This window comes from Phaethon aethereus, assembly GCF_964289735.1.
Source record: "Phaethon aethereus genome assembly, chromosome: 5".
Classification (NCBI taxonomy): Eukaryota; Metazoa; Chordata; class Aves; order Phaethontiformes; family Phaethontidae; genus Phaethon; species Phaethon aethereus.
In genome coordinates, this window is record NC_138579.1 from 42,157,156 (window position 1) to 42,181,831 (window position 24,676).

At 42.5% G+C, this 24,676-nt stretch overlaps 1 protein-coding gene across 5 annotated transcripts in view; it reads right to left on the bottom strand.

Moving 5' to 3' along the window:
* Positions 1-24,676, bottom strand: part of CAPN3 (calpain 3) — a gene marked incomplete at both ends in the record, with an annotated part of 29,762 nt that overhangs the window by 94 nt on the left and 4,992 nt on the right. The window contains 21 exons of one of the 5 annotated variants that reach the window (XM_082000285.1): positions 558-616; positions 964-1,080; positions 2,672-2,750; positions 3,329-3,397; positions 4,760-4,824; positions 5,431-5,488; positions 6,184-6,261; positions 7,596-7,697; positions 8,844-8,861; positions 9,866-9,902; positions 11,148-11,356; positions 13,146-13,315; positions 13,864-14,024; positions 14,478-14,555; positions 15,287-15,372; positions 15,785-15,868; positions 18,391-18,531; positions 19,184-19,352; positions 19,710-19,843; positions 20,469-20,587; positions 22,442-22,511. In XM_082000285.1, the coding sequence (XP_081856411.1) occupies positions 558-616; positions 964-1,080; positions 2,672-2,750; positions 3,329-3,397; positions 4,760-4,824; positions 5,431-5,488; positions 6,184-6,261; positions 7,596-7,697; positions 8,844-8,861; positions 9,866-9,902; positions 11,148-11,356; positions 13,146-13,315; positions 13,864-14,024; positions 14,478-14,555; positions 15,287-15,372; positions 15,785-15,868; positions 18,391-18,531; positions 19,184-19,352; positions 19,710-19,843; positions 20,469-20,587; positions 22,442-22,511 (2,103 nt within the window). Of the gene's footprint in view, positions 1-557; positions 617-963; positions 1,081-2,671; positions 2,751-3,328; positions 3,398-4,759; positions 4,825-5,430; positions 5,489-6,183; positions 6,262-7,582; positions 7,698-8,843; positions 8,862-9,865; positions 9,903-11,147; positions 11,357-13,115; positions 13,316-13,863; positions 14,025-14,477; positions 14,556-15,286; positions 15,373-15,784; positions 15,869-18,390; positions 18,532-19,183; positions 19,353-19,709; positions 19,844-20,468; positions 20,588-22,441; positions 22,512-24,676 lie in introns of all 5 variants that reach the window. The other 4 variants (XM_082000284.1, XM_082000282.1, XM_082000281.1 and 1 more) reach the window with 4 other exon arrangements.

Sequence of the window (24,676 nt, forward strand, 5' to 3'; positions counted from 1 at the left end):
ACACCGCCATCTCCAGCTGGAAGGCAGCTGCTTACTGATACTTAGTATGAAGCATAGTGTCAGTGGGGAATTTTGTCTTAGACTTCCTGCTCCTATTCCTCCTTCCCTTGCAAAAAGTGGAGGGTTTTTTTAATGGTCTCCCTAGCAGAAGACATGCTTTTAAGTTGAAGCTTTCCAAGTCATCTTAATAAGATTTTTAAAAGGTAAAGAACTATGTTAAACTCCATTTTCAGTTAAAGCCACATCAGTATGTTTGATTTAAATTTTGCCTCATAAAAAAATCTTTAAGTTTTTTTTAAAGCACTTCAAAGATGATACGAAGAGTCCGCAGTTGTCCCCTTCAGCACCAGCCGGAATCTTACAGAGCAGCTGTTGCTGGGAGATCATGGATGTTTTCTGTGTAAAAAGGGTAGCAAAATTTTTGCAGCCTCTTGCCAATTGGATGACAATTTCAGACCAACTCTCGTAGGCTCCCTTGAGAACATGTGCAATGAATAATACGATTAAAATTCAGTATATTGGCACTGTGTTAGAAATACTGGCATAAAGCGGTTTACCTCCAGGACATTGAGCTTAATGATGCCATCTCCATCTTTATCAAAGGCGTGGAATGCCCCTAAAGCAAGGAAACAAAAATACACAGCGCAGATTACATTACTGTGTGTGTAAAGATGATCCCAGATAGCAAACCAAATTGTGCTCCTGGTGTGTTATGCAAACTTGTGCAGGTATTTACTTAGGTGGTCAGCAAGTATTTCTGCTGTCTTTTTCCTTAGGAGAAGGAGAAACGCAGTGGTTTCTTTTGTGTTTGTATGAGATGGCTGTCGTATTTTAGATTTCCTAAGCACATATCTTTAATTATTAGGCAGTAGTGCTGTAAACAAACTTTGCTTTGAGTATGACAAGTGCATTTTTGGGGACGAAGAGGGGAGGCAGCACAGTAAAACCGGGGCAGCCACTCACTGAACATGGCGTCCAGGCGCACGAAGCAGCAGATGAAGCTGTCGAAGTCGATGTTCATGTTCTTGTCAGCGTAGCGCATGGTGATGATGTCGTAGAGCTGGTTGTTCAGCCGAAACCCTGCAGTGGACCAGAAAGGGGGCACAGCTGGGCTGCAGCCGGGGGGAAGCGCTGGTGCCCGTCAGGCCTCCAGGAGCAGGTCGGCCATCAGCACTTCCCAGGCCCCGCCGAGGCTCAGGCCGGAGGCTACTGCTGTAGCCGCTAAATAAAGTGAAGTAAATCTATAAGGAGCTTCCCTGTGTCCAGCTCACAGGAGTAACATTTTGAAATTACGGTTCGGGAGGGCCAATAGCACCTGAGCTACCTCATGCTTTGAAGTATAAAGAGAGGTCTACACCAAAGAGTCTGCAGCTTAGCCGAGCCTGATAAGAGCGAAGCAAGAAAAACTGGGCAACAGAAACATAGGAGGAAGTTGCTATGAAAAACGCAATTACGTAATAGTCAAAAAATAGATAAGGAAGTTAACTCCTCAGCATGGTGTTACCAAACTGTGGCAGTGAGCAGTGCAACGTGCGACCGTGCTTCGTAAAGGGTCTGTCGCGATTTGGGCGCTGCTGGTTGCTGGCTAAATGCAGGGTTGTGCACAGCCTGTGCGCTGTAAGACTGAGGAATTTTCATTGTAAAATGTGTCCTTAGTTCTAAAATCAGGGCAGGAGCTATTTCAATATGGGGGTTTTTTTTGTTGTGGTGTTTGGTTTTTGTTTTTTTTTTACATTGGCAACTTCCCCAGTGAGAATGGAAACATGGAAAATAAAAATGACCCGTATTCCTACTGCAGCAGGAGTCCAAAGCCAGGACTTTTGGTGTGGTTTTGTCCTCGGCAAAGGATTGAATCACCGGTATTTTGTAAAGTACACAATAGACACCTGTTTCTGTTCCTTGATGAACTGGTAACTGATGTGCCAAAATACTACTGAAGGTGTCACTGAAATCATCCCAGCTAGGTTTATAGTGGGCTTTTCTGATTAAAGTCATCCTGCTCCCTTAAGAGAGGTGGTGAAGACATTTGCAGGAGGAGGCCTGCTATCCAGGGAAGAAGCACACCTGTGTGTTTGAGACAAGAAGCAAGAAAAACCAAAAGGCTTTCTTTGCAGGACGAATGTCATTAACTGCAAGTTTTGCAAAAATATTCTTCTCACTGCCCAGGTAGAAGAGGAGACTGAGCCTGCGGTGGCTTAGTGCCTAGGAAACATGAGCAGGACTCAAGAAATGTCCATTCGGTTGCCTCTGATGGAAACTCGGACATTGGCCTGCTCCGACTCGGTTTCAGTGCCTGTACACTTGGGTTGAACGTTTTCCACTGATCTTTGTTTGCTACTTACACAAACATAAAGAATCCACAGCTTAAATGAGAGCAAATGTCTTCAACACTCTCTGGTCCCTCTGAACAGCAGGACCCCGAGTGGGAGATCCTTAGGACAGCAGAGCATCATTCACTGGAAATTTTAAAGAGCTGAAGAGATCTGTTTGGTTTGCAAGACATACAAGGCTTGCTGTTTGGATATTTGAGAAGGTCTGCTGGGGGAAAAGAATTACTTTTTTAATTTCTCTAGTGTCTGTCTTTAAAAGGCAGCACTGTGTTCCTGATCTCCGCCTGTGATACCTCAAACAAAATAAGGTTTCTTCGGCTGTTGGGCACTGGGGGAAGTACCTGCATCATTGACTGCATTGCGCATCTCGTAGCTGTTAATGGTTCCTGAATGATCCGTGTCATAACGCTTGAAAATTTTCTGGAAAAAGGAAAAAAATCAATACACAACAACAACAACAACAACAAAAGCTTGTACTTCTGTTGAATGTACCCACTGACTGGATATGGGAAGTGTGCCTCAGGCACGTGGAGGCTTTGCCATTTGCCCTGTATTGCTGCTGCTGGACAGTCTGGGTTGTTAGCACAGACCTCCTCTCGGTCACAAAGTAAAATAACTTGGATCCATGCTGTGAGAAGGAATAAAGCTCTCCTTTAGAGACTCTCCTTCTTTGACTTGAGTTTATGCTGTTAATTGTCCTAATTAAGCTATTTCTGAGGCCTGATTCTAGTTCCCATCCTCCTCCTTCAATTTGTATGCCTCTCTGTGGTTCTCATGGAGGCAGTTCTTAGGTGAGTGCTGGAGCTTCAGAGATTCAGGATATTTGCTTAGGCTGTGAATAGGATGAGGAGGGACATTAGTTTTCTTTTTAGAAGCTAGTTTGCAGGTTTTTTTAACTTTTCTTTTTGTTGTAGTGTATGTAAAGAGTTCTGGTTTTCCTACACAAGCTTTTGAGCTGCAGAAGCTGTGAAGAACAGTGCTGTGGATACCAGCAATACCTGCCAGCTTTTAATCTTGTCCCAGAGATGCCGAAACTCATCAAAATTTATCTTCCCTGAGCCATCTGTCTGTGATGTCATTCAGGTAAAAAACCCACAATATTTTAAAGAGAAAATTAATTAAGTCTGCAACTACTGGTGGAAGGATGAATGTGAAACTGAGCTCTGGATCTCCTCAGCATTAAGAACTGGCTGAGCTGTGCGGTAAAATACTTGTGAACGTTTTGGTTATGTTTTTTGTATTATACAAATTGTACAATTGTGCATAGTATTTTTTTTTTCAGGAGTGTGAAGTGCTATTTGTACTTCGTGTAGAAGCAAACACTCTGGTACAGGAGAGAGGCTTGTTCCTGGAGGTATTATAAAGTACATGAGCAGGATGCTTTAGAGGGCTCTTTCCCAATACCTCTGTATGTGAAGCTTCCCCAACATTTTTAAGACAACTGAGCTTTATGCTAGAGTGAAGCTCTTTCTGCTTTGGTTAAAATAAATTGAGAACTAAGCAAAATGTTGACTAAAGCCATTTAGAAAAATGTGTTTAGGCTCCAACCATTATGGCTTTGGGTTGTAGTTACAATTTTGTTCTAGTTATGTTTGCATGTGCTTATGTCCTCTCAAAATCATGCTTTATGTCAAACAGGAAAACTAAGCGATGTTGTATCAGAGGTAACCCCATATGGCATCTTGTAGTGTGTTTTATTATACTTGCTCTGAGAAAATTTCTGTATGCTAAGCACACAGTGGAATGTATTATAAACTTAAAGGTAAGAGAGAAATAGAGTAAGTTTGTTGGCAAGAACTGTAGTTATGTTGAGTTGGTTTAAAAAATTTTTTACAAAAATGATGCTTTAGTACATGAGCTGGCCAGCTGCTGACACTTAAGGAAGGCTATCATACAGGGGCTTATAAGAAAGATGGAGACAGACTTTTTAGCAGGCCTGCTGCAACAGGACAAGGGGTAATGGTTTTAAACTAAAAGAGGGTAGATTTCAACTAGATCTAAGGAAGAAATTTTTCCCAATGAGGGTGGTGAAACACTGGCACAGGCTGCCCAGAGAGGTGGTAGATGCCCCATCCCTGGAAACATTCCAGGTCAGGTTGGACGGGGCTCTGAGCAACCTGGTCTAGTTGAAGATGTCCCTGCTTATTGCAGGGGGGTTGGACTAGATGACCTTTAAAGGTCCCTTCCAACCCAAAGATTCTATGTTCTGTAGTTGTCTGTTTTGGGATATTTTCATCTGCCAGCTACGCTAATGTTGAGATGACTAGAGTTAAGATTCCAAACAAGGAATTCTGTGTTATCTGACTGCAGACTATAATGTACTGTTCTGCTTCCCTGGCTTACTAAGTTGTGCGTGTGCAGTGGTGGGAAGTACAACCCAAGTGGACTAGTGTGGTATTGAGCACTCCTTTTTCACCAGAAAAGGATACATCCATTAAAGCAATCATGCTGCGGCAGGATTCCAGTTCAAATCCTTCTGTCCTTAGGTCCTTATCTGAAATAAATGATCCCAGGTGAAAACAGATCATGCAAGTCAGCAAGCGCTTCTTCCTCTTAGGTGTAACTCTACTCAAAGGAGAAGCCAAACCTACTTCCTTCATCCAGTAAGAAATGAGTGGTGGAGAAATCCAAAAAGACTCTAAGTAATGTTATTGCTTGTAATTAGGGATTACTTTTCTTGAGCTGTAACATACAATAAAAGCCTCTGGAAAACTGTAAAATAACTTCCAGGTAACTAAGCAAGCCCAGGGTCTGTAGGCTAAAGTTTGCTAAACAGGGAGAAAGGTTTGCCCCTCCATTAGAATATTTTTTTTTTTAAAGGGCATTTACAGACTGCTGGAAATGTTATATTATCCTGTGTGGTGCTTCTAATGAACATCTGCTCATTTCTGTGTTATCAGTACTTGATCACTCGTAGAGAGCACCTCAATGAAAAATTCAGCTCACTGAAGTCTTGGATGCAAAGTCCATGGAAATGTAACTAGGAAATTTGTGAGTCTGAAACAGTAAATAATTTTTAGAGTGCAACTCAGGGGTGGAGGGTTACGTTATAGCACAGATTTCTTTGTCCAGGGTTACTGGAAAACATGCTCAAACTCACGTTTTTTCACAACATTATTGAGAACATTCCTGAGTTCTTCAGCATTGATCTCCATGTCCTGGTGGGAAATGAGGTGAAAATATCATTAATTACAACATTCCTTATTAAGCAGATCATTTTATGGATGTTTCTGCTAAAAGTATGAAGTCTTTGGTCACTTTTCAGTATGGCATATACATGCTTCAAACTAGAGGGCATTCTAGTTCATATAAACATTAGTCCAAATCTTCCTTGAGGCTGCAGTATGAGGTAGGTCTAAAGTTACCATACAGTGCTTATTAAACTACAACTAGAAGAACGATCAGTAATTTCAAGCCACTGTATAAGACAAAAATTCCTATAACCCATTTGCAGCTTCTTGATTTATGCAGTTCTTTGATCTGTTTTTACTTTTATCTTCCCTCGTTGAGCATGTACTGGAGGGCATTGTATTCCTAACTTGTTTATACATGCTATGCAAAATAACATCTTGTAGTGGTGACAGAAGTAAATGCCTGAATTTAAATAAGGCTCCCTTGTACACAATGGTAATAGCTTATACATACATATGAGAATAACTGTGTACTTAATTGGATTTTTATTTGATTTTGCTTAGCTTCAGACCTCAAAGGAAATTTGATGGAAGGAAAGTCAAAGGAAATTTGATGGAAGGAAAGTCAAAGGAAATTTTAAAACTCAGTGTTTTGTATCTGTGAAGCAATTGATTTAGGTGCTGTTGTGGCTGGGCTGCTTTGGTGGCAGAGACATACTCACATCCCCTGCAATCTGTCGGAAGATATTCCTGAACTGTTTTTCCTCTTCAGTCTCCTCGTGAGCTTTTGCTGAAGGACGCTGAAAAGAGACAAGCAAAGAGATACGACCTTATCCCAGCGGGGAAGGGGCCTGGGGGGCTCGCTCGCCCTTGTGCGAAGGAGTCTCTTAGTCAATCTGGAGCTCTTTGGAGGAATGGGTCATCCTCCTGTTCCTTTCCCCTTTTTTTGGTTAAACATGTTCCTTGGCAAAACTGCTGAGTACTTAGCTTCATCCCATTGCTCTCCTTTCTCTTGGAAGGAGCCTAAATGATTACTTTCATATAAACAGATGTTTTATCATCTAATTTTTTGTTTCACATGTTGCAAGGGAGAAGTTTGGAGCAGAAGAGGCATATCTTCTACATAGCCACCCTTGTAGGCTATGAATCGACCAGAAGGACTTGGGCTTGAGAGCCCTTTTTTTGGGAGGCCCCTTGCTGGAGACAAGTAGCACATAAGATAGAGGAAAATGATGGAAGTGAAGCTTTCTCAGACACATGCAAAGAGCAAGCCTGAAGTCTGAGGCTGATACTAAAAAATATTTTATTCCCGCCCGCCCCCAGTATTAAATTAAAGTAATTATGTGTAACAAAGTAAAGTGAATTTCTTGGCTTAGTTCTTATTTTTGTTTGTCTAAACACAGAGAAAAGTTAAAATCTGTTCCCACTTCGGCACCTGCATGCTCTAGCAGTCGTGCAGGGAACAGCACACTCCCTATAGGCAGACACTCAAGCCATGCCTCCAGCCACCACCAGCCTGGGTGCAGGGTCTGGCTGTTGCATCTCACGCACCTCACCCACCCGCCAGCGGAAACTCCAAATTCACTACTCTTTTTTTTTTCTCTTCCCCCCCCCCCCGCCCTTAGTGAGAGAAAAGGGGAGGGGTGCAGGAGCTCCTGGGGGGTACTCGGGCGTTTTTTTCTCTGGCCAACAGGGACTGGTATAGGGCCACGTAATTTGTGCTGGGGAGAGGTTGTGATCCTTGCCAGGAGCTCCTGAAGCCCCTCGGGTGCGACTTGTGCCGGTGCCCCATGTAAAGCGGGTGCCGTTTCAGGGGGCTGAGCACGAGTGGATTGAACTGCGCTGCTCCTGGGGAAGGGATCTCTCGCAGCCGGGATCCCTTCATGAGAGAGCAACCAGGAGATGTTTTCAAGCAACTACATCCTCCAGCACAGGTGTTAAATAACTGGAAGGGATAGTCTCCCTTTGCTCATGCTCATTGGATCCACAGAAGCCAGAAGCAAGTTATGCTAAGGTTTGATGAAAAGCTGTTAGGTATGTAAGGATGTTGCCCCATTCCTGTGCTCTCCTCAGCCACTCTTTCATGCTAGACAGACCAAGCCTTGCTTTTCCCCTTGCCACTTGCTGCAGAAACCTTTTTCTCATCTACGTGGGTTTTTTCACCATCTTTGCCAGCATCTTCATCTACTGTCAGCTCCTTATTACTGTTTGCTCTGTCGGAAACAAAGATGATAGGCTAGAAGAGGAAGAAGGAAGAGAGCAAAAGAGAAGTGAAAATTACGCAAAAAATAGTGGAAAGGAAAGTATTTGAGGACACCCGTTCTGTGGTAAAGCACATGCAGCCATAGCTCCTGCCCTGAGAGAGTGCCTGGAAAAGCCATAGCTGGGAATGAAAGAAAAGAAAGAAAAGAAAAAAAAAAAGAGAAAAAAAAAAAGAAAAAGAATTTTCTGAAGTTACTGCTCCCCTCATGCTAAAAAAGCTGCAAAAGTCTTTTTGCAAAATAGTGCAATCTCTGGCTTCCAGCTTTCCTTTTCAGAAAGCCAGTAACCATTTAAACATTACTCTTTTTTTTTTTTTTTTAAACAAAATAAGCCTTTCAGATTCTTGAATCTGAGTTAAACTGATGAACATGCCCCTCTCTATGAAGGACAGTAGCACTGAAAGCAAACAGAATCTGAACCCTATGCAGATAGTGAGTATTTTTGTAGGAGCGTCTTAATTATGCAAAATTTATGTTCTTTCTCTATATTAATTCTTGAAGCATTCAGCTGTAAGCAGCCACGTGCAATTGTTCCGGTTTAGTGCATTTAAAAGAAGAAAAGCTGCTACAAGATGCAAATGTGTTACCCTAGAGTATTAACTGCAATCAGTCTGTCTTGAGATTAAGATGCCTGGTTACATTTTCAGGGTCCTAAACATGTTGTGTGGAACCGAAAGGAGAATCCCGGCCTCTGGCGGGCAGGAACTTCAGGGAAGAGGAGTAGCTGTATTAGGGAATGGAAAGCAAATGGGAGGGCGTGTGTCTGGAGAAGGGGTGGTTTTTCGCTAGAAAGGGGCGTTGGGATGCCTGTGGAGGGGCAGGAAGGAAGGGCAGTTGAGCAACCCAGAGGATCAAGCTTGTAAAGCTGAGAAGTTTCTGTCACCCTTCTGCCACCCCCTTGAGTGAGAGGGCTGTAGCTATAGCTATTTCATTAGATTTTAGTGTAGCAAGACAAAATCTTTGCTGCCTGCAAATTGCCTCTTATCCAGCGCCCTTCGTTAATTAGACCAGTTTCCAGATGCAGAGGAATCACTAATGATACCAAGAAACTCTGCTCCTGCTGCATGCATGGCACAAGCTCTTTGTCTTGCTGCAACTCAGCACATTGCACAAGTACCCACCTTGCCCTTTTTCTTTTTCTGTACAAAAAGAGACAATTAAAAAAAAATTGTTTTGAAACAGAATTGTAGATTTTATGCATATTATGCAGAGCTGATGGTAAAATTTCATCTTTTCTTTCCCTTTCTCAAATTTATTTTTCCCATTCTTATATTCATACAGTTTTCCAATCCCAAAAAATGAGGGAAAATGCGCCCACCAAGAAATTGCATACTGAAGGACAGAAATTGCAGAAACCATAGCAAAAAGATGAGTGTCCCATCTCATCTAGGGCTTTGTCTGCTGAATAAAATCTCTACTGTACTTTTAGCTCTGACTGTTCCTTTTCTTTTTCCCAGCCTGTCAGTGCAGTGGAGATTGGATTTCTGTGCCCACAGATCAATGTTATCTGAAGTGGCAATTAAATGCCACCAGATTTTGTTATCATGGCAGGAAACAAAAGGGGAACACTTCTGAGCAAGGTTTGATGGCACTCTGTTCTATGCAAGAGCATTTCCTCCCATTTTTTTTCAAGACTTGTTGTATTTTTAGCTCTAGTATATTCCTATATAGATGTGTAAAACCCCAGGCTGAAGAGTTAGAGCTTGTCGTGGATGCTAGTTTGAATCAGAATATCAGTAGGATCCTGTTCCACAAAGCATGTACTTCAAAATAATGTACTTTTGTCTTTATTAGGTGAGATACCAATTTCACAGACAAATCTCAGACCACAGAGTTAGACCTCCCCAGAAAATGAATACTCTCAATTGAGGGAGGCAAAAGCAATGCTTAGCATCCAGATTCTTTATGCCAGGAACAGACTTCAAATCAGGCAAAAGATTTTAGTCTGTCCAAATTAGAAAGTAGTGTATAAAAAGCAAGTATTAATAAAAGTATCTTGATGAGAAAATGTGGGAATTTATGCTGAAGGAGCTGTTGTGTGGCCACAAATGGTTTCCTGCTGTAGGTTTCCCTAGATGTGATGCTCTTCCTCCTAGGGAGCTACTTCTATTCACACACAAAAGAGGCCCAGGACAGTACTTACCGACGGACGCTCTGCCTCAATCATGTTTTCAACCTCCCTAGAAGAATGCGGAAAGTAAATAAATCAGGGAAGTGGCTGTTCCCAATGTTGCTTGTTTCTAAAGCTGGTTTATAAGCAGCCTCTTAAACTTTCCAAAAAGGCAGTGAAGTGAGCTGGCTTCCAAGCATTACACCTGCAGGGTCTAGATGTAGCTTTTCCCAGTTTGAGCTGAGCGTCCCAAGTACCACTTCCAGGAACACTGCTGCCTCACTTGCCCCTCGCCCCTCACTACAAGAAGGACACTGAGTTGCTGGAATGTGTCCAGAGAAGGGCAACAAAGCTGGTGAGGGGTCTGGAGCACAAGTCTTATGAGGAGCAGTTGAGGGAACTGGTGTTGTTTAGTCTGGAGAAGGAGGAGGCTGAGGGGATACGTTATCGCTCTCCACAACTACCTGAAAGGGGGTTGTGGCAACGAGGGTGTTGGTCTCTTCTCTCAAGTAACTAGTGATAGGACAAGAGGAAATGGTCTCAAGTTGCACCAGGGGAGGTTTAGACTGGATATTAGGAGAAATTTCTTTACTGCGAGAGTGGTCAAGCATTGGAACAGGCTGTCCAGGGAGGTGGTGGAGTCACCATCACTGGAAGTATTCAAAAAATGTGTAGACGTGGCACTTCAGGACACGGTTTAGTGGGCATGGTGGTGTTGGCTTGATGGTTGGACTTGATAATCTTAGAGGTCTTTTCCAACCTTAACGATTCTGTAATTCTGGTTTACTCCTTTAAAAAGCCTTGATAACACTGAACTTTGACAGCTGGGAGTAAAACAGAAGCTGTTTGGCCTAAGCAAAGTGACACTGGCTGCAATTTGCTGAGCTCTGGGAAACTAGTTGAAGTTTGGAAACTTCAACTAGATTGGAAACTAGTTGAATCATGGAAAAGAAATAACTACCTACTGTGTTTCATTCGTGACTGAAATTAGATCTGATTCAATGATCTTTCTGGACAAAACCTCAGCCAGTGGCATATAGCAATAAAAAAATCAAATAGGTTCATTTTCATTATTAAAAATTGCTAATGGTATGTTTACAAAGGATATCCTGCACGTAGTAAGCTTCTCCAAAGACAAATCGAAGTAGCTCTTTTTAGAGTATAAGGAAAGCTCAGGGAAATGAGTTTGCAGTTTGGATTTTTTAATGAGGTTAAGAAAATTAAAAGCAGGGTGTAGCAAACTGGGAACATGACTATGACGGACTAGCAAGCTCACCTGCACGTTTATGGCCAGATAAATGGATCTGCAACTTACTCTGAAAGACTTCTTTTCTCTGAGAAGACCCTCAGGATGAATTCTCCCTCCTGGTGGGGTTCGTATGTCGATGGGATGACGACGTACTCACTGGGAGGTAGCCGGAAGCGCTCAGAGATTTCTCGCATGTTTATATAGGTTTTACTTCTAGCTTTGGAGGCATTGTAGAGGAAAAAATCCTTTTGCAAGTGGTGCTTAGTACCATGCATCTGCAGAACAAATGAGTCAATTTGTCTTCAAGGAAGTCTCACCCATTCCCTAGGTGGCTTGTCATGCAGGCAGTACATGGTTGGGACAGAAAACACAGATGAAGCAGCAGCTTAGCAAGCAGGGAGCTGACAGGGGATGCTAGCTGGGAACAGGTACGGAGTCTGTCACTTTTCCTTTAAGTTACTACTCGCTGGGTCTAGCTGGCTTCTGAGGGCTGCTCCAGGGCCCACCTGCAGAGCATTGGCTGACTTCTGCTGTGTAGGCGCTTTTATCTGACTGTTGGATGCTAAGTTGTGTGTAACCAAAGTTCAGCTACTTTCCTTGGAGGGTGGCATGGCAAGGAATGTTATATGCAAACTCCTACATGCCGTGTGGTAAAGTGAAGGTGCTTTCAGTGGAAACGTGTCCTTGCCTGGACAAAACGTGAATTCTGTATCCGCTAAAGAAACATAATCAAACATTGCATTGTTTCAAATATGAAAATTAAGTCAAGAATTGTGGATTAAGAACACTTGTAAGTGGTTTGCTGCAGAAATAACCATCTGTAAAACAGTCAGCAAAGACAATATTCAGCCTGTTGTCTTAATGTTTTCCAGGTAACATAGCCTTTAGGTGACCTTGTTTGCAAAACTTGTGATGCCAATGATTCAGCTACCAGCAGGCTCAGAAAAACTTAATCTGTGTACTTTTAGTATGTTTTCTTCAATGACTTCTGAGAAGATAGAGAAAACTCTATGGCTGCAGGATACAGGCCATTGCCATTAGTCGCAGGAGGAAATGGAAGTGGTTTCGGGTGTTTCTGTGTGGGGTGCAAAAGCGCTCGCTGACGCTGCTTCCTGCAGCCCAGACGCACTGACCGATCGTGCAAGCCGTGGCCAGGTTGCATACGAATAGAAAAGAAGGACTAAGGAAAAGGTGCAGGTGAAAATGGGGTGCGAGTGAGAAGGAATTAAAAATTATCCGCAAAATGTTACTAATACACACTCAAAGCAGAAAGGTTAGCAGTTTCACTTTTGTTACATCCCTGAAAACCAACTTGACTGGACAGTTTCCTGCTGACTTACAGACAGGCACAACAGTAACACTAGCTGTGAGCACACAGCAAGATGCCAGTCTGCCTCCATTCTGCTCATACCTCTTTGGGCACCTTAGGGAGAGACAAAGAGAAGAAACAGTCAGAGCTGCTAGGTGAGTTCACTTGTTTATAGATCATACAGAAGGGCGTTCACATAGATTTCTGGGGATGCAGGCAGTAAATAAAATCACCCAAGTTATATAATGAAGCAATTTCTTTCTTCCTTTCCAGATCTCTTGGGATCTGCATGAGACCCACTATAATCTGAACTAAAATATGTTTGTGCAAGGGACTGAGTAACTTGACTTCTTCATGAAGATGATAGCAGGGACAGAGGTTAATCGCTATATACAGATCTTGCGTGTCTGTTTCCTTTTTTACACTATTCTGCTAATGAAATGTTTAGTCTCAGCAAGGATGAAAGGCAAATTGAAGAGTATATGAGAGAGAATGTGTTAAAATCTGGCATTAAGTCACCATAAAAGCCGAAAAAGTTTGTTACTTATAGATGGGGTAAACCCTGAGGTTACTATGGGCTGAATAGTTACAAAGCCTTGAATTTCCTTCCTCTCTTCCAGGTTTCCCCCAAGTTCCTTGCAAAGTGAGAGTCACAATTCATGTAATCAAGCTGAATGATTTAGTGACTCTCTTGGTAAATGCATACTGTCAGGATTTGCAACTACGTTGCTAAGAACAAAGTCTAGAGCTGATACCTCATAGATGGCAAAGCCAATGGTGTACAGGTTGGCTCCCAGCTTGCGTTCTTTCCTCCTATTTTTCTGCATCAGTGCAACGAGGAAGCTGCAGACAACCTCTTCATCCTCAGGATCATCATCTTCCTCCAGGAGCTTCAAGCGATACTGGGGATTGGTCCAAAATGTATCTGTGAAATCCCACCAACAACCCAAAGCAAACATGTAAAGCTTCAGTTTTCTAATGATACTCATGATCAAAGAGAACTTTTAAGTTCCCTGCCTATGACTCTTGAGGGAAAGGTTAAAATTGTGCTAATACATATATATTTTTCTACGTGTTATGGGTTTTCAATAGTTCTAAGAAAACTGCACATGAAAGGAAGATATAAAATGAAGAATTGGCATCTGACAAATTTCCAAAGCACCTAAAGCTATCAGAAACTGGATTACTCAAGTGAAATCTAACAGAGTGAAATTGATCTCTTATTTTACTTGGGGTACTGTGAAGTATTTGAACAATGGTTTATCTTTGCCAGGTCTGCCTTTTGGGCTTACGAGGTGCTGTCACAAACCTAGGGACAAAAGATTTCCAGCTACAAAATCACCTGCCTCATCCACTGAGGAAGCAAGGCTTTTCCTATGGCCAAGCACTGATCAGTCTGTGGTGTGACTTAGCCTGTGGGATCTAATACAGTCCCCATCAAAGAGACCTTGTCTCTTAAGACCCATTGCTCACCTGGATAATTCCGGCAACCTCCAGCTGAGCAGCCTCTCACCCAGCGCCCTTCGTTGACTGACACAGTCCAGGTCTGGAGTTTATCGGCTTCCAGAGTATCAGGTGTGAGGTTACAGATCTCAAGTTTTGTGAAGTGCCTCATGAAATCTTCAAATGATATCCTGGAGGAATTGAGTGGAAACTGAACCCAAACGGATTTACATGGTGGGCAGTTGTCTGAAAGATCCTGGTGAGGTTGAGAAGGGTGACCCATGTTACTGCCACTATTAGGGCAAGTTTGCAGTGGGAGTGCCGTGACTTCCTAATGTGTTTGGCCTGCTGGGTAGTCAATTAACAGAGGTACAGCTCCAAACTGGGGGACACTGTGCTGAGGGGGTGGTACCTAGGAAGGGTGATGGAGAGCTTGTGGAGGTGTGGCATAATTAGGACTGTGCTGGTGGCACTCAGTAAACCCTGGTGGGTGAATAAGAGGATCAGAGAGCAGGGTTTATTTGGAATATGAAAGTGAACAGGGATTATTGCAATGGTTTTAGCAGATTTAAGTAGTGCAGTCTGATTCATTTTTGCTATAGTTACTTATCTCCTAGAGAAAGTTTTTTGACTGATATTCTCACCAGAACTCTCCATCCTCCACGATCTTGTGCTGCAGGCGGATTTTCTCTGCTTCGTTAATGAAGTTCCACTCCTCTGACCTTCAAAAGAGTACGCAAGTTAGAGTATGATTTGCAATGCAGTTTTCATTAAAATTTCTACTCTTTACTGTAAGCCTCGTAGAATGGAAAGTAAAGAGTCATCTTGCTACATCCATATAATTTTTCCTTTGTGAGCCTTACAACCATTTGTTCTCAATGCTACCCTCCTCTCCACAAGCCCAAATGAAGAAGCAATTGTCCTACTCCTCTCTGCCTTCCCTTCAGACTTCCTCTTAGCAGCTCTCAAAATTCTGCTGAACTGCATTCATTTTATTTACCTTGAAGACAAAAGTGTTTGCAGACTCTCATTGTTGGCGTAGCTATTGAAATCCCTTTTAGTAAAACCTAATGAGAGACTTTATCCTACCTTGCTCATGTACTGACATCTTGCTTCATCCAGTTCTTCCAGAACTTAAAAGATTTTTCTACTGTCACATCTTGTTTTGAAAATGGACATTGCTGAACTTGCTAGACAGTAAAATCAGAATGACTGGGCTCTCTCTTTATTTCCATTGATTAAAGCCCCTCTTAAACATCTTTTTTAGGTACTCTTTTCTTTTTACAGCTTCAGCTAAGCACTCAACTATGATCAACTTCAAAGTGCATGTGTCAAAATGACAGCAAAAACAATTCAGAAACCTCATCATCAAATGTTAGGGTCAGGCACAAGCTGCATAAGGGCAAATAAAGCTGCAACTGTTTTTCCAAATCACAAGCTCCACTTTACTCACTTGTCACTCCAAGGTCCATTCCATTCCACCTGCCCCCAGGGGTTTCTCAGCCGCACCAGACGTATTCTTTCCCCTTTAAACATTGTCTGATTGGAAATGAATGCAACAAGAATAGGCTGAAAGTAGTTCAAAAGGAAATGTTCTGCCTGTCAAATTGCTGATACCAGCTTCTACAGTGATGGTGCTTTCCTGGGCCATCGCCCAGCCTGACCTGCTTGGGTGAGTGTGGGCAGGTTGTAATACCAGGAGGTAGGGCTGGCTGTGGCCACCTTTGCCCAAGCAGACCATGGTGGAATATCTATTTCCCCAGAAAGCCAAAACTTGGACAGGTTTTTTTCCCCAGAAGGCTTTCATTTATTTAAATATAAATTTTGTTTCCTTAACTCATAATTTGTTTTGCTCCCCACCCCCTCCCCGCCCCAGCTTTGCTGACATTCATGGTTCTAGGCCAGTGTAGATCACAGCTCCCCATAGCTGGAGGAAAGGGACTGTACGTACCTCTTCCACGGCTGTGACGGAGTAGGCATGACCTTTGACGAGCCCACAAGACATCCGGGTTTCGTACTGCATTGGCACTATGGTCTGTTACACACAACATAAAAACTTGTAAAAGTCATGCAAAGCTCAACTGGCTGCTCTAAGGCAGGTATTGCCACCCAGGGCTTTTGGAGGCAGGATGACACTATTCAGGTGACAGGGTTTTTTGTCGTGTTCTCTTCTGCGCAGTTGCCAAGCTTAGTGTCCACAGAATTAATGTTGTTCATTAGAAAGGAGTGAAGCATGAACTAAAAAAGCAAAAAGTTAATAATATCAATTGGAAAGGACACTCGGAACATGCTAGTATATAGCATGCTTCATCAAAATAATTTTCAAAAAATCAAAATAAATTTTCTATTAGTACAACTATTCAGCCCTTTCTGTGACAGTATGTTCTTGTATGGCTCAGTAAGGTTATTACATATTAACTGGAAACATTGCAGCAGATCAACACGTAGAAGAATACTTACATCTTTAGACACAGCTGCAGTCTTATCACAATGACATTAAAACACCCTATTTAATACACTGTTCCCACTAACTTACTACTTTTAAAAAAATTTTATCTCCCATGGAGATGTACATTTTATTCCATAACTGTTAAAATCCTCATGACTGACATTTTTTCCACTGAACTGACATTCAGGAAGAACGTAGCTTTCTTCAGCAATGTGTTGCTCAGGTGTAAATACATTTGCTGTCTTGATAATCAACTGTTAGTGTATCTGATAGATTTTTATTTGCAAATCTCAGACTGCTGTTTATCTGGGAGATAAAGAATGGAGAGGAAGCTGGCAGGTGCAGAGAGTCTGCTGTGTTTGTAGGAGAGATCACTGAGAACAGTGGGGATGGAAGGCTCCTCTATGTGCACATGGACCATGTGCAAAACTTCCCCTCCTCCATTACGTCTGTTGCTGAGAGCTGACTGCAAGGCCCTGACAGTAACTCTTCCATCCCTTCTTGACACATCTGAGGGCATGAGAAAGGCAGGGCTGGAAACGCAGAATTAGTAAAGTCACACAGATACATTCTCAGCTTGCACAGGGAAGATCTCATCTGAATATTTCCTGGCTGTCACAATTATTTTCAGTTATTTCCCTTCTGCTCCTGTTCCTTTTTTTTTTTCTTGCTCCTGTTTCCATATTTTTTATGCTTATAACCTCATATCTATTTCATTTTTTCTTCATTTCTACTCATGTTTTCACCATCATTACTTATCATAACCCCTTTCTCTCCTTTCTGTTTAAGAATATTAACTTCTGCTGGTGCCCTGGGCCACTTCTCTAAAGTGCTTCTGAAGTCTGCACTATATGCCTCTTTCCATCAAGAGTAATGTTTTGGTTTTTTTTTTCCCCTGGTGATGGCTTAGGAGTGTGTAATAACCGGCAGCAAAACAGCTTCCAGGGCAGCAACTATAGAGTTTTCCAACCTTCTTTGAGTAGACAGTCACTAGGGAGGAAACTCCCCCCAAAACATGGGTGATTTGCAGCCATGATTTTGCTTGCAAAACAGGACAGTCATACTGGGCTTTCCCAAAGAATTACACCATTTCAGTCTTTTAGGAAGACTAAATATGGGTGTCAAAAGAGGAATAATCAGCTATTTCTACTGCAAATGTAGAAGACAGTTTGTGCAACCAAACATTCTAGATGATGTAATTTGAGTGGGTGTTGGGTTTTTTTCTCTTTGTAAAGTGAGAGATGTCATTTCTTTGTCATGGAAATGCAGCTCCCTAAAGGGCAAGGTATGACAGCTGCCTCACAGGGAGAAGGAGGAAGCAATATGTCCCTCTACAGATTTGAAAGGTTTCCCAACATGGGATTTTCCTTTAACAGTTTTAACATCCCTCTCTCTATTTTGCTAGATACTTAGGTATGCTGGAGTTACTTTTTATTTTCACATTTTAGATGTGTAAAACTCGACCTTTTTTCATTTTCCTTGTTACACATTTTAGATTAGGGTCTTAAAGTCAGTAGTCTAAAAGGAGCATCCTGAGAGCAGATTCCCCTCCATTGGTGGGCAGAGCTCCATAGCACTCCCTGTCTCAAAATAAGTTCACCAAGAGATTTTGTGCCTGGAGTGAGAGCCATGAAGAGCTTGCTTTTTCTTTCTTTCACACCCCCTCCATACTCTGGGATCTTGTTCCATTCTACTATTTAAATTTTCTCACTCTCTCCATCCTTTGCAAGTGAGGGATGTTATAAAATCCACTAATAATGTCCAGCTCCCAAATACAATAACCAATGTGCCACTTTTTGACATATTTGATGTGATTACGCTCTCCATTCCTACTGTACAGGTAAGCTCTGGAAATTATAAGCCTTTGCCACAAGCCAACAGCCCTTTGCCTCAGTGCCAGCAAAGCCCTCTAGTATCAGTCACTGTGTTTGAAAGGACTGAAACTTTAATACGTATGTCAAATAGCATCTGTAAGAACAGGTCTTTTGTGTTGGGATAACTCAGTGAAGACAAATCAGGATTTAAAAGCATAGATGATACATTTCTCTAACGGTTCTGTCTGTAAATAAAAACCCTGTGAAGTCAACCATTTCTGGAAACATACGAACCCAGGCTGGCCTTTCGTCTGTCCCCTGGTAGTCTACAGCGGAGTGAGCCATCTGCGTGTTTTCCAGATTCTTCACCATTCGAGCAACCAGTTCCCCAATGTTGCTCCGAGGAGCTGATCCGTAGGAAAAGCCTAGGTTATCCTGGTACGGAGAATGGGAGAAAAGTATCATGCAAAAAGATGAGGTGGGGAGAGAGAAGAGAAACGGTACAAGATGAGGGGTAAAAGATAGCCTAGGTAACTTCTCTCTCATTACATGCTAGTTGGTCCATACTTAGCTACAGTGGTTGATAGCACTGGTTGTTGTTCTGCCTTCACTGCAACTTCATACTCCGTAATGGTTATTGAAGTCAGTTTTTTTTACTTTCACTTTTAAATTCACCACAGTAAATTAAGACAATTTAAGACTATGTTAGCAATTGAAGGGCTGAATTCCCAAGCATTTGCATACTTAGCATCTTTGACGTGAAGATTCATGTCTTAATAGAGTTGTGGCACGCCCCTACTAACCTCATTTTATTAGGCGAGGGCTGAGGGTGTGGGGATGCTGGTTTTGCTGATCGCATCCCTTCTCTTCACCTCCATGTTCTGCTTCTGTTTGTTTCCCTTTTGGCACTTGCTATTTGCTAATGCATGGTGTCTAGTGGAGATTACTCCATCTCCTAGAAATGGATGTTTGCTATGTGGACTAAACCAAGCGATTCCAAAAGGTGTCATATATTTGATTACGGATGGAGAGGCCCCTCTCCTCTGCCATTTGTCATGGCTCATCTGCAAAATTCATATGGACTCACATCAATGGAGCTGGCCATGAGGGATCCCCTGTCAATGGCATGTTTCATGATTTTATAGATATCTTTAGGGGCATCCTTTATTTCATAGAACTCTGTGACTCCTCCAGTGAAGTCCTCCATGGCTTCGGTGGTGTTGCCTCCTTTCAAAGCTTCGTATGACCCATGGAGTCTTGGAAAGAGGAAAGAAAAATAAGATTCTCTTTTACATAGATAAAGATACCTACCTATATATATATTTTATACATAATATATGTGTGTGTCTGTGTAAATAGAGACATATAAACACACATTAAAAAAAAAAAAGATGCTGAGAATCAACTATAGACTCTGAATGAGTAGCAAAACCCCATAGAAAATATGTTTTACCCCATCCCCAATTCTGAGGCATGAGAATCTATGGGAAAAGGCACTGGTATGTTCAGAGCCTCTCTATGTGCTCGTTACAGGTCCTGTACACAGTGGTTTAACCATGTCCCCATCCAAAGCCTCGGTGGTGAGCCCAGCAAGGTCCAGCAGGTTGTTTTACTTTGCATAGGCCTTTTCCAGGAGGGCGCTCCAGAACTCGTTGCGCTGGGAGGACTTGGTAAAGACCAGCTGGTTGTTGTACGTGGGTAAGCAGTCATCAATGACGACGTCCACCCAGTCTCCATAGCGCCAGAACTGAATAAAGGCAAACAGAGCAAATCTTTGGGTTGAGTTGGTGTGGGGAGGGGGAGCCTGCCTGAAAAGCCAGGCTGAGAGAGGAGAAGTATGGAAATTAACCGCTTTGTAATGCGGTGAAAAGCAATGGCTGTTGGGAGGGAGGCAGCTGGATTGAATTTCCCCCAGCAGCGTACGCGGGACAGTGGGAGGTCTCTTATGAGAGCCAAGGGAAATATGGAAAGCAGTCAATCTTTTCTGAATAAGCAGTTCTTCAATAACTTGTTTTTGACAGACCAGCTGCTTGCGGGCCTAAAAATAGATGCTCTTGCCAACTACCAGCCTGTCTGTGCTGGCTGTAGTGCTGCATCTGGGCACCTGTTGCTATCCCTTACGTGCAGGACGCGGTGATCTGCAAATGCTTCCTTGGTGGGTTAATGCTCCCTAATTGCCTGTATGGGCTGGCCTTTCTGTCACTGCCCTCTTGGAAGAGTATAGGGTGAGGCAATTCAATCTCTCTTCCTTCCCTGATGTTGCTCACGCTTCTGTAGGGTGGAGAAGTGAGAGGGAAGAGCGCAGCCGAGAGCCGAGCTCTCTCTTGGGTAAACACAGTTACATCTGCTCCCTGCTAGATGAAGGGACTCACCTGGAAGTGAAAGATGCCAGCGTAGTTTTGTATAAAGGACTGGTCATGAGGTATGACTCTACAGAGTAGTTTTTTATTCAGTGTCAAGCAAGCAATGGCAGCCAGAAACCAGCAGTCACCTGAAACAAGCAGAAGCAGCAGACAAAATGAAGAGAAAGAGCAACTATAATCGAAAGGAAAACCTGAGATACTGCAATGACACGTATTAATGTGTCACTTCCTCAGTAGAGCGTGCCGTCACCTTTCAGGAGAGGGCTCTTCTCAATGTGTTCTGCAGTACTTCAGCACTTTATTTATTTGTGCTCTGGAAATGCTCATTGGCATCGTTCATCGCTAGGTACACGCCTGTCAAATAGATGAAGTTCCCTGTACTTTAGGAAAAAACTAAAATCTGATGAGCAGTGTTACCTGCGTTAAGATTTCCCTGTCCCAGGTGAATGCCTATCTGATTTCCCACGTTAGCTCTCCTTCCAAGCTTAGGACAGAGACCAGCTGAGAGATAACCCCCTCCCAGGTGGACCTCTGTACAGCTGCGGTTCAGTCTCTCATTTTCATTTTCCGCTCTCAAGATAACCCACTGTCCCAGTCATCGTCCCGTGGGGCCTCTTTCCTGCTCCATTGCTCTGACGTGTTTTCCTCTTTTTGAATCTCTGTCTGCACTGTTGTAAACGCCGTCCCCTTTAGCGCTTTTTGGTTTCTCCTTCAGACACTTGCACAAGTTTGCTGCCTCTGTGGGAGCTCTGGGAAAGCGACTTTCTCCCATAGTACCGCTGTGCTCAGCAAAGGATGCCTCAATCCTTAATTAAAACCTCCTAGCTTCTACTTTAAGAGAGGTTATAGGGTAAGCTTGTCTGAGCAGTGTAAATTAGTGGGGTGAGAGAATTATATGAGGTAGTGAAAACTCAACTTGATTGCAGGGAGTTGTAAAAGAAATTTATGAAACTGGTGGAGTGATAAAACATACAGAAATACATATACGTATATATTTTGGAAAGCTAACTCTATACATATAGCAGTACATTCTAAGTTATCTATTTCCCCTTAGGAAGGATGTGGTGTCCACTGTGAACAGGAGTTTTTAAAATACCCAACGTTCAGCAGAAATCAAAAAGGTAAACAATGCTATGTGTAGTTGGGGAAGGAATGGAAGATGAAAGAGAGAACATATTATGCATGTAAATTCATTTGCGTCCGCAGCTTGGCAACTGTGAAGTTCTGGTCACCTCAAAAGGAAAGGAAGTTTTAAATAAATTAAAAAAAGAAAAAGTACTGGGAAGGTGATGAGGACAGTCACAAGCACCGAACAACGCTTAGAAGATTAACACACATTAGGGTGTATTAGCTTAGGAAGAAGATCACAGGAGAAGTTATAAAGCCATGAAAGACATGGGAAAGCTGAGTGGGGAATAACTTTACAAAGCAGTGCAGATGAGTGCCATGTGGATGACTGTTGCAGAGGCATCACTTGTACCTAAATAGCAGCTCTATATATCAAAGTATCTTTGAGCATCTGAGCTTAAGGTCTTCAATATAGGGGTTGTCCTTAAGTACAAGCAATGCTTAGCTGGAGGCCTTCAGAAGCTCCTGTATGGAAATAACAGGACTAAACACCTGTAAAAATACAACAGTGGCTGATTAGATTTTTTTCTCAGTCAGATAACTCCTCAACTCTTGTTCTCATCCTAACTAATTTTGTCCTTCCTCAAAGCTCAAAAGAAAGGCCAAATGTTGCTTTGTAACACAGTCGTGATATCAGTTTATGAAAAGCATAATACCCTGCAAAGCATCTTTCCCTTCAAGTTCTTCCCTAGATTGCTACTAGGCAGATATCAATGATTCGCTATAAAGAGAAGGAATCAGTAGATGTGTTGTGGTATACTGAGACAGAGGATTTAAAATATCACCTTGAAACCAAAAGAAAATGAAGTGATGCAGACTTTAAAAGGTGCAGAGCTGAAGCAAGAATTTCATACCTAATTCTCCTTGGCAGATATCTGTTCTATTGGCTCCACCGATAATAAACCGTGGATTCTCACATATTTCCTGCAAAACATAAACATGCGGATGAGCAGGAAAAGCATGCATTATGATGCCTGTTTGCTACAGAAATAAAGGCTGTTTTAGAATCATGTTTTCCTGTAGGACAGTTTGTGGATATCAAAATCTCTTGCAGAGTTTCCCTACAAAAATGTTTTGGAATCTGGATGTTCCAGACTTCAGCCAGAGTTTTCTCAATTCATCTACAGGGTCTAATAGCTAGCCTGAGGGCTCCTGCTGTAGGGGGTTCAAATACACTAAAATTAGAAGAATTTCTACACAATAATGAAAAAAAAAAACAACCCCAAAACACTGAAGGGGACAGGAAAGCAGGTAGGTGGAAAGAGCATCAGGGGACCAGAATAAATTCTTTAAAAATGACTGCAGGTTTAAGGAGACCAATTTGCAGTAACTAATATGCTGGGGCTTATTAGTTAGGGATGAAGAATGAGTTCCATCAGAAACAAACCCCATTAATACTCCTTCTTAAAATTTGCCCAGGATCAGATGTTTAATTCTCAGGAATCATCAATTGCTGGTTAAGAGATTTTATTCTTTCCCTCATGTTGCAGTATTTCATTGCCAATACTGCATTCACAAATTTATACAGATATCATCTGTCTCAGAGGACAGGAAGCTCTTCTTTTGTCCTGCACTTAAAACAGTGTATTTGGTTTGTCAGTATTTATACTAGTATAGAATGGGCACAAGATGCTGTACAGGCATAAATAATTAAGGAATTGCTGTAGGGAGGGAAGGACGACGTAATAACTACGAGCAAATGAAGTGGGACTATTGCAGGGTTACACAGAACATTTTCTGTATAGGACAAAGAACTGCGAGGTATAGGAAAGCCAAGGGAAGAAGTAGGTACAACCTATCCTATAGAGAAAAAAAAGTCCCTGCTTTATCCCATCTCTCAAACTCAAATATTTGGTATGGGGAAGAAAAAGATGACACTTAACTTTTGGACCCATCTCTCGTGAGGGTAAGGAAAGAAAGATATTGCAACCTGAGGACCACTTCCCTGAGTAGCTGCAAATGGGGAAGAAGACAAAGTATAGTCCGAGAACCCAATCTGCTGGAAGATGGCAGGGCTGGAGTGGGACGGAGAAAGAAGAAACAACTGACAATTTCTTGTGTGGCAGTACAGGCAGCTGATGCTACATCTGTGGTCTAAAGCTTTTTTCCCATGTCATCAGGGTAGCCCTGGATTTTCCTAGACTCATGTTTCAGGTCTTGTAGTTTCATTTGGCTTGAGCCCACTTTTTTTCTCCTTCACAGTAATCAGCAGAGTTGCTTTGATGTAAATATTTGGATTAGTCATATAGCCAGATAGAGAGACCAGCTTCTGGCTCCCCCCAGCAGTCACCTTATTCTCCACAAGGGAGGGAAATGGAGGGATTGTCCTGTTATTTTGGGCCTATGTCAGCTGTCCTGGGGTTCAGTTCTGTCAAGGCAGCTGTTTGAGATGCCTTCATGCTTTTCTCCACCCACTTGCTTTGTTGAAAATACTCTTCCTTGCGTTGCTGTGGTGCTCTCCTGAAAACTAGCTGTGAGATGCCAGGTTTTCAGATTGCATTTTTTCAGCCTCTGTTACTGTATTTTGGCTTGATCCTGCTCCCATTGAAGTAACAAGCTCTGAAATCCAGCATGCTGTGTTTTAGATGACGGTAGTTAGATGATGCCTGTTTCTAAATATTAAATGTACAGCAATGATTGTTCCTCAGTGCAATTTATTGCATCTTGGGCTCCTTTGCTTTGGAGGATGGTTGGTAGAGGAATGCAAAGGAAGGGATCATACAATTGTCATATAGACTGATTTCACTATGACAGAAATGCTTTTCTGGCATTTCTTCATGGTGCCCAGGTGCGTTTAGTACACTGTGGGTATGCTTTTAATATTGTATTACTCCAGTTCATCTCCAGCTGTGCTAGTCGTGCTGAGTACAGTTGAAGTTACAAGGAAAGGTTTAAAGGTCTTCCACGGTTGATGAAAAGTACTCAGTCAGGAGAGAGAGACGACCTGGTGTTCGAGATGCAGGTGGCAGGTCTGTCCTTCTAGTCTTCCTGGCTGAGCAAGGGATTGCTCTTCATCTCTTAGGTCAAGTTATCACAGAGAATCCCGATAGGCTGCACTTCGTTAATGCAATGATTCCTCTAGAAAGAGT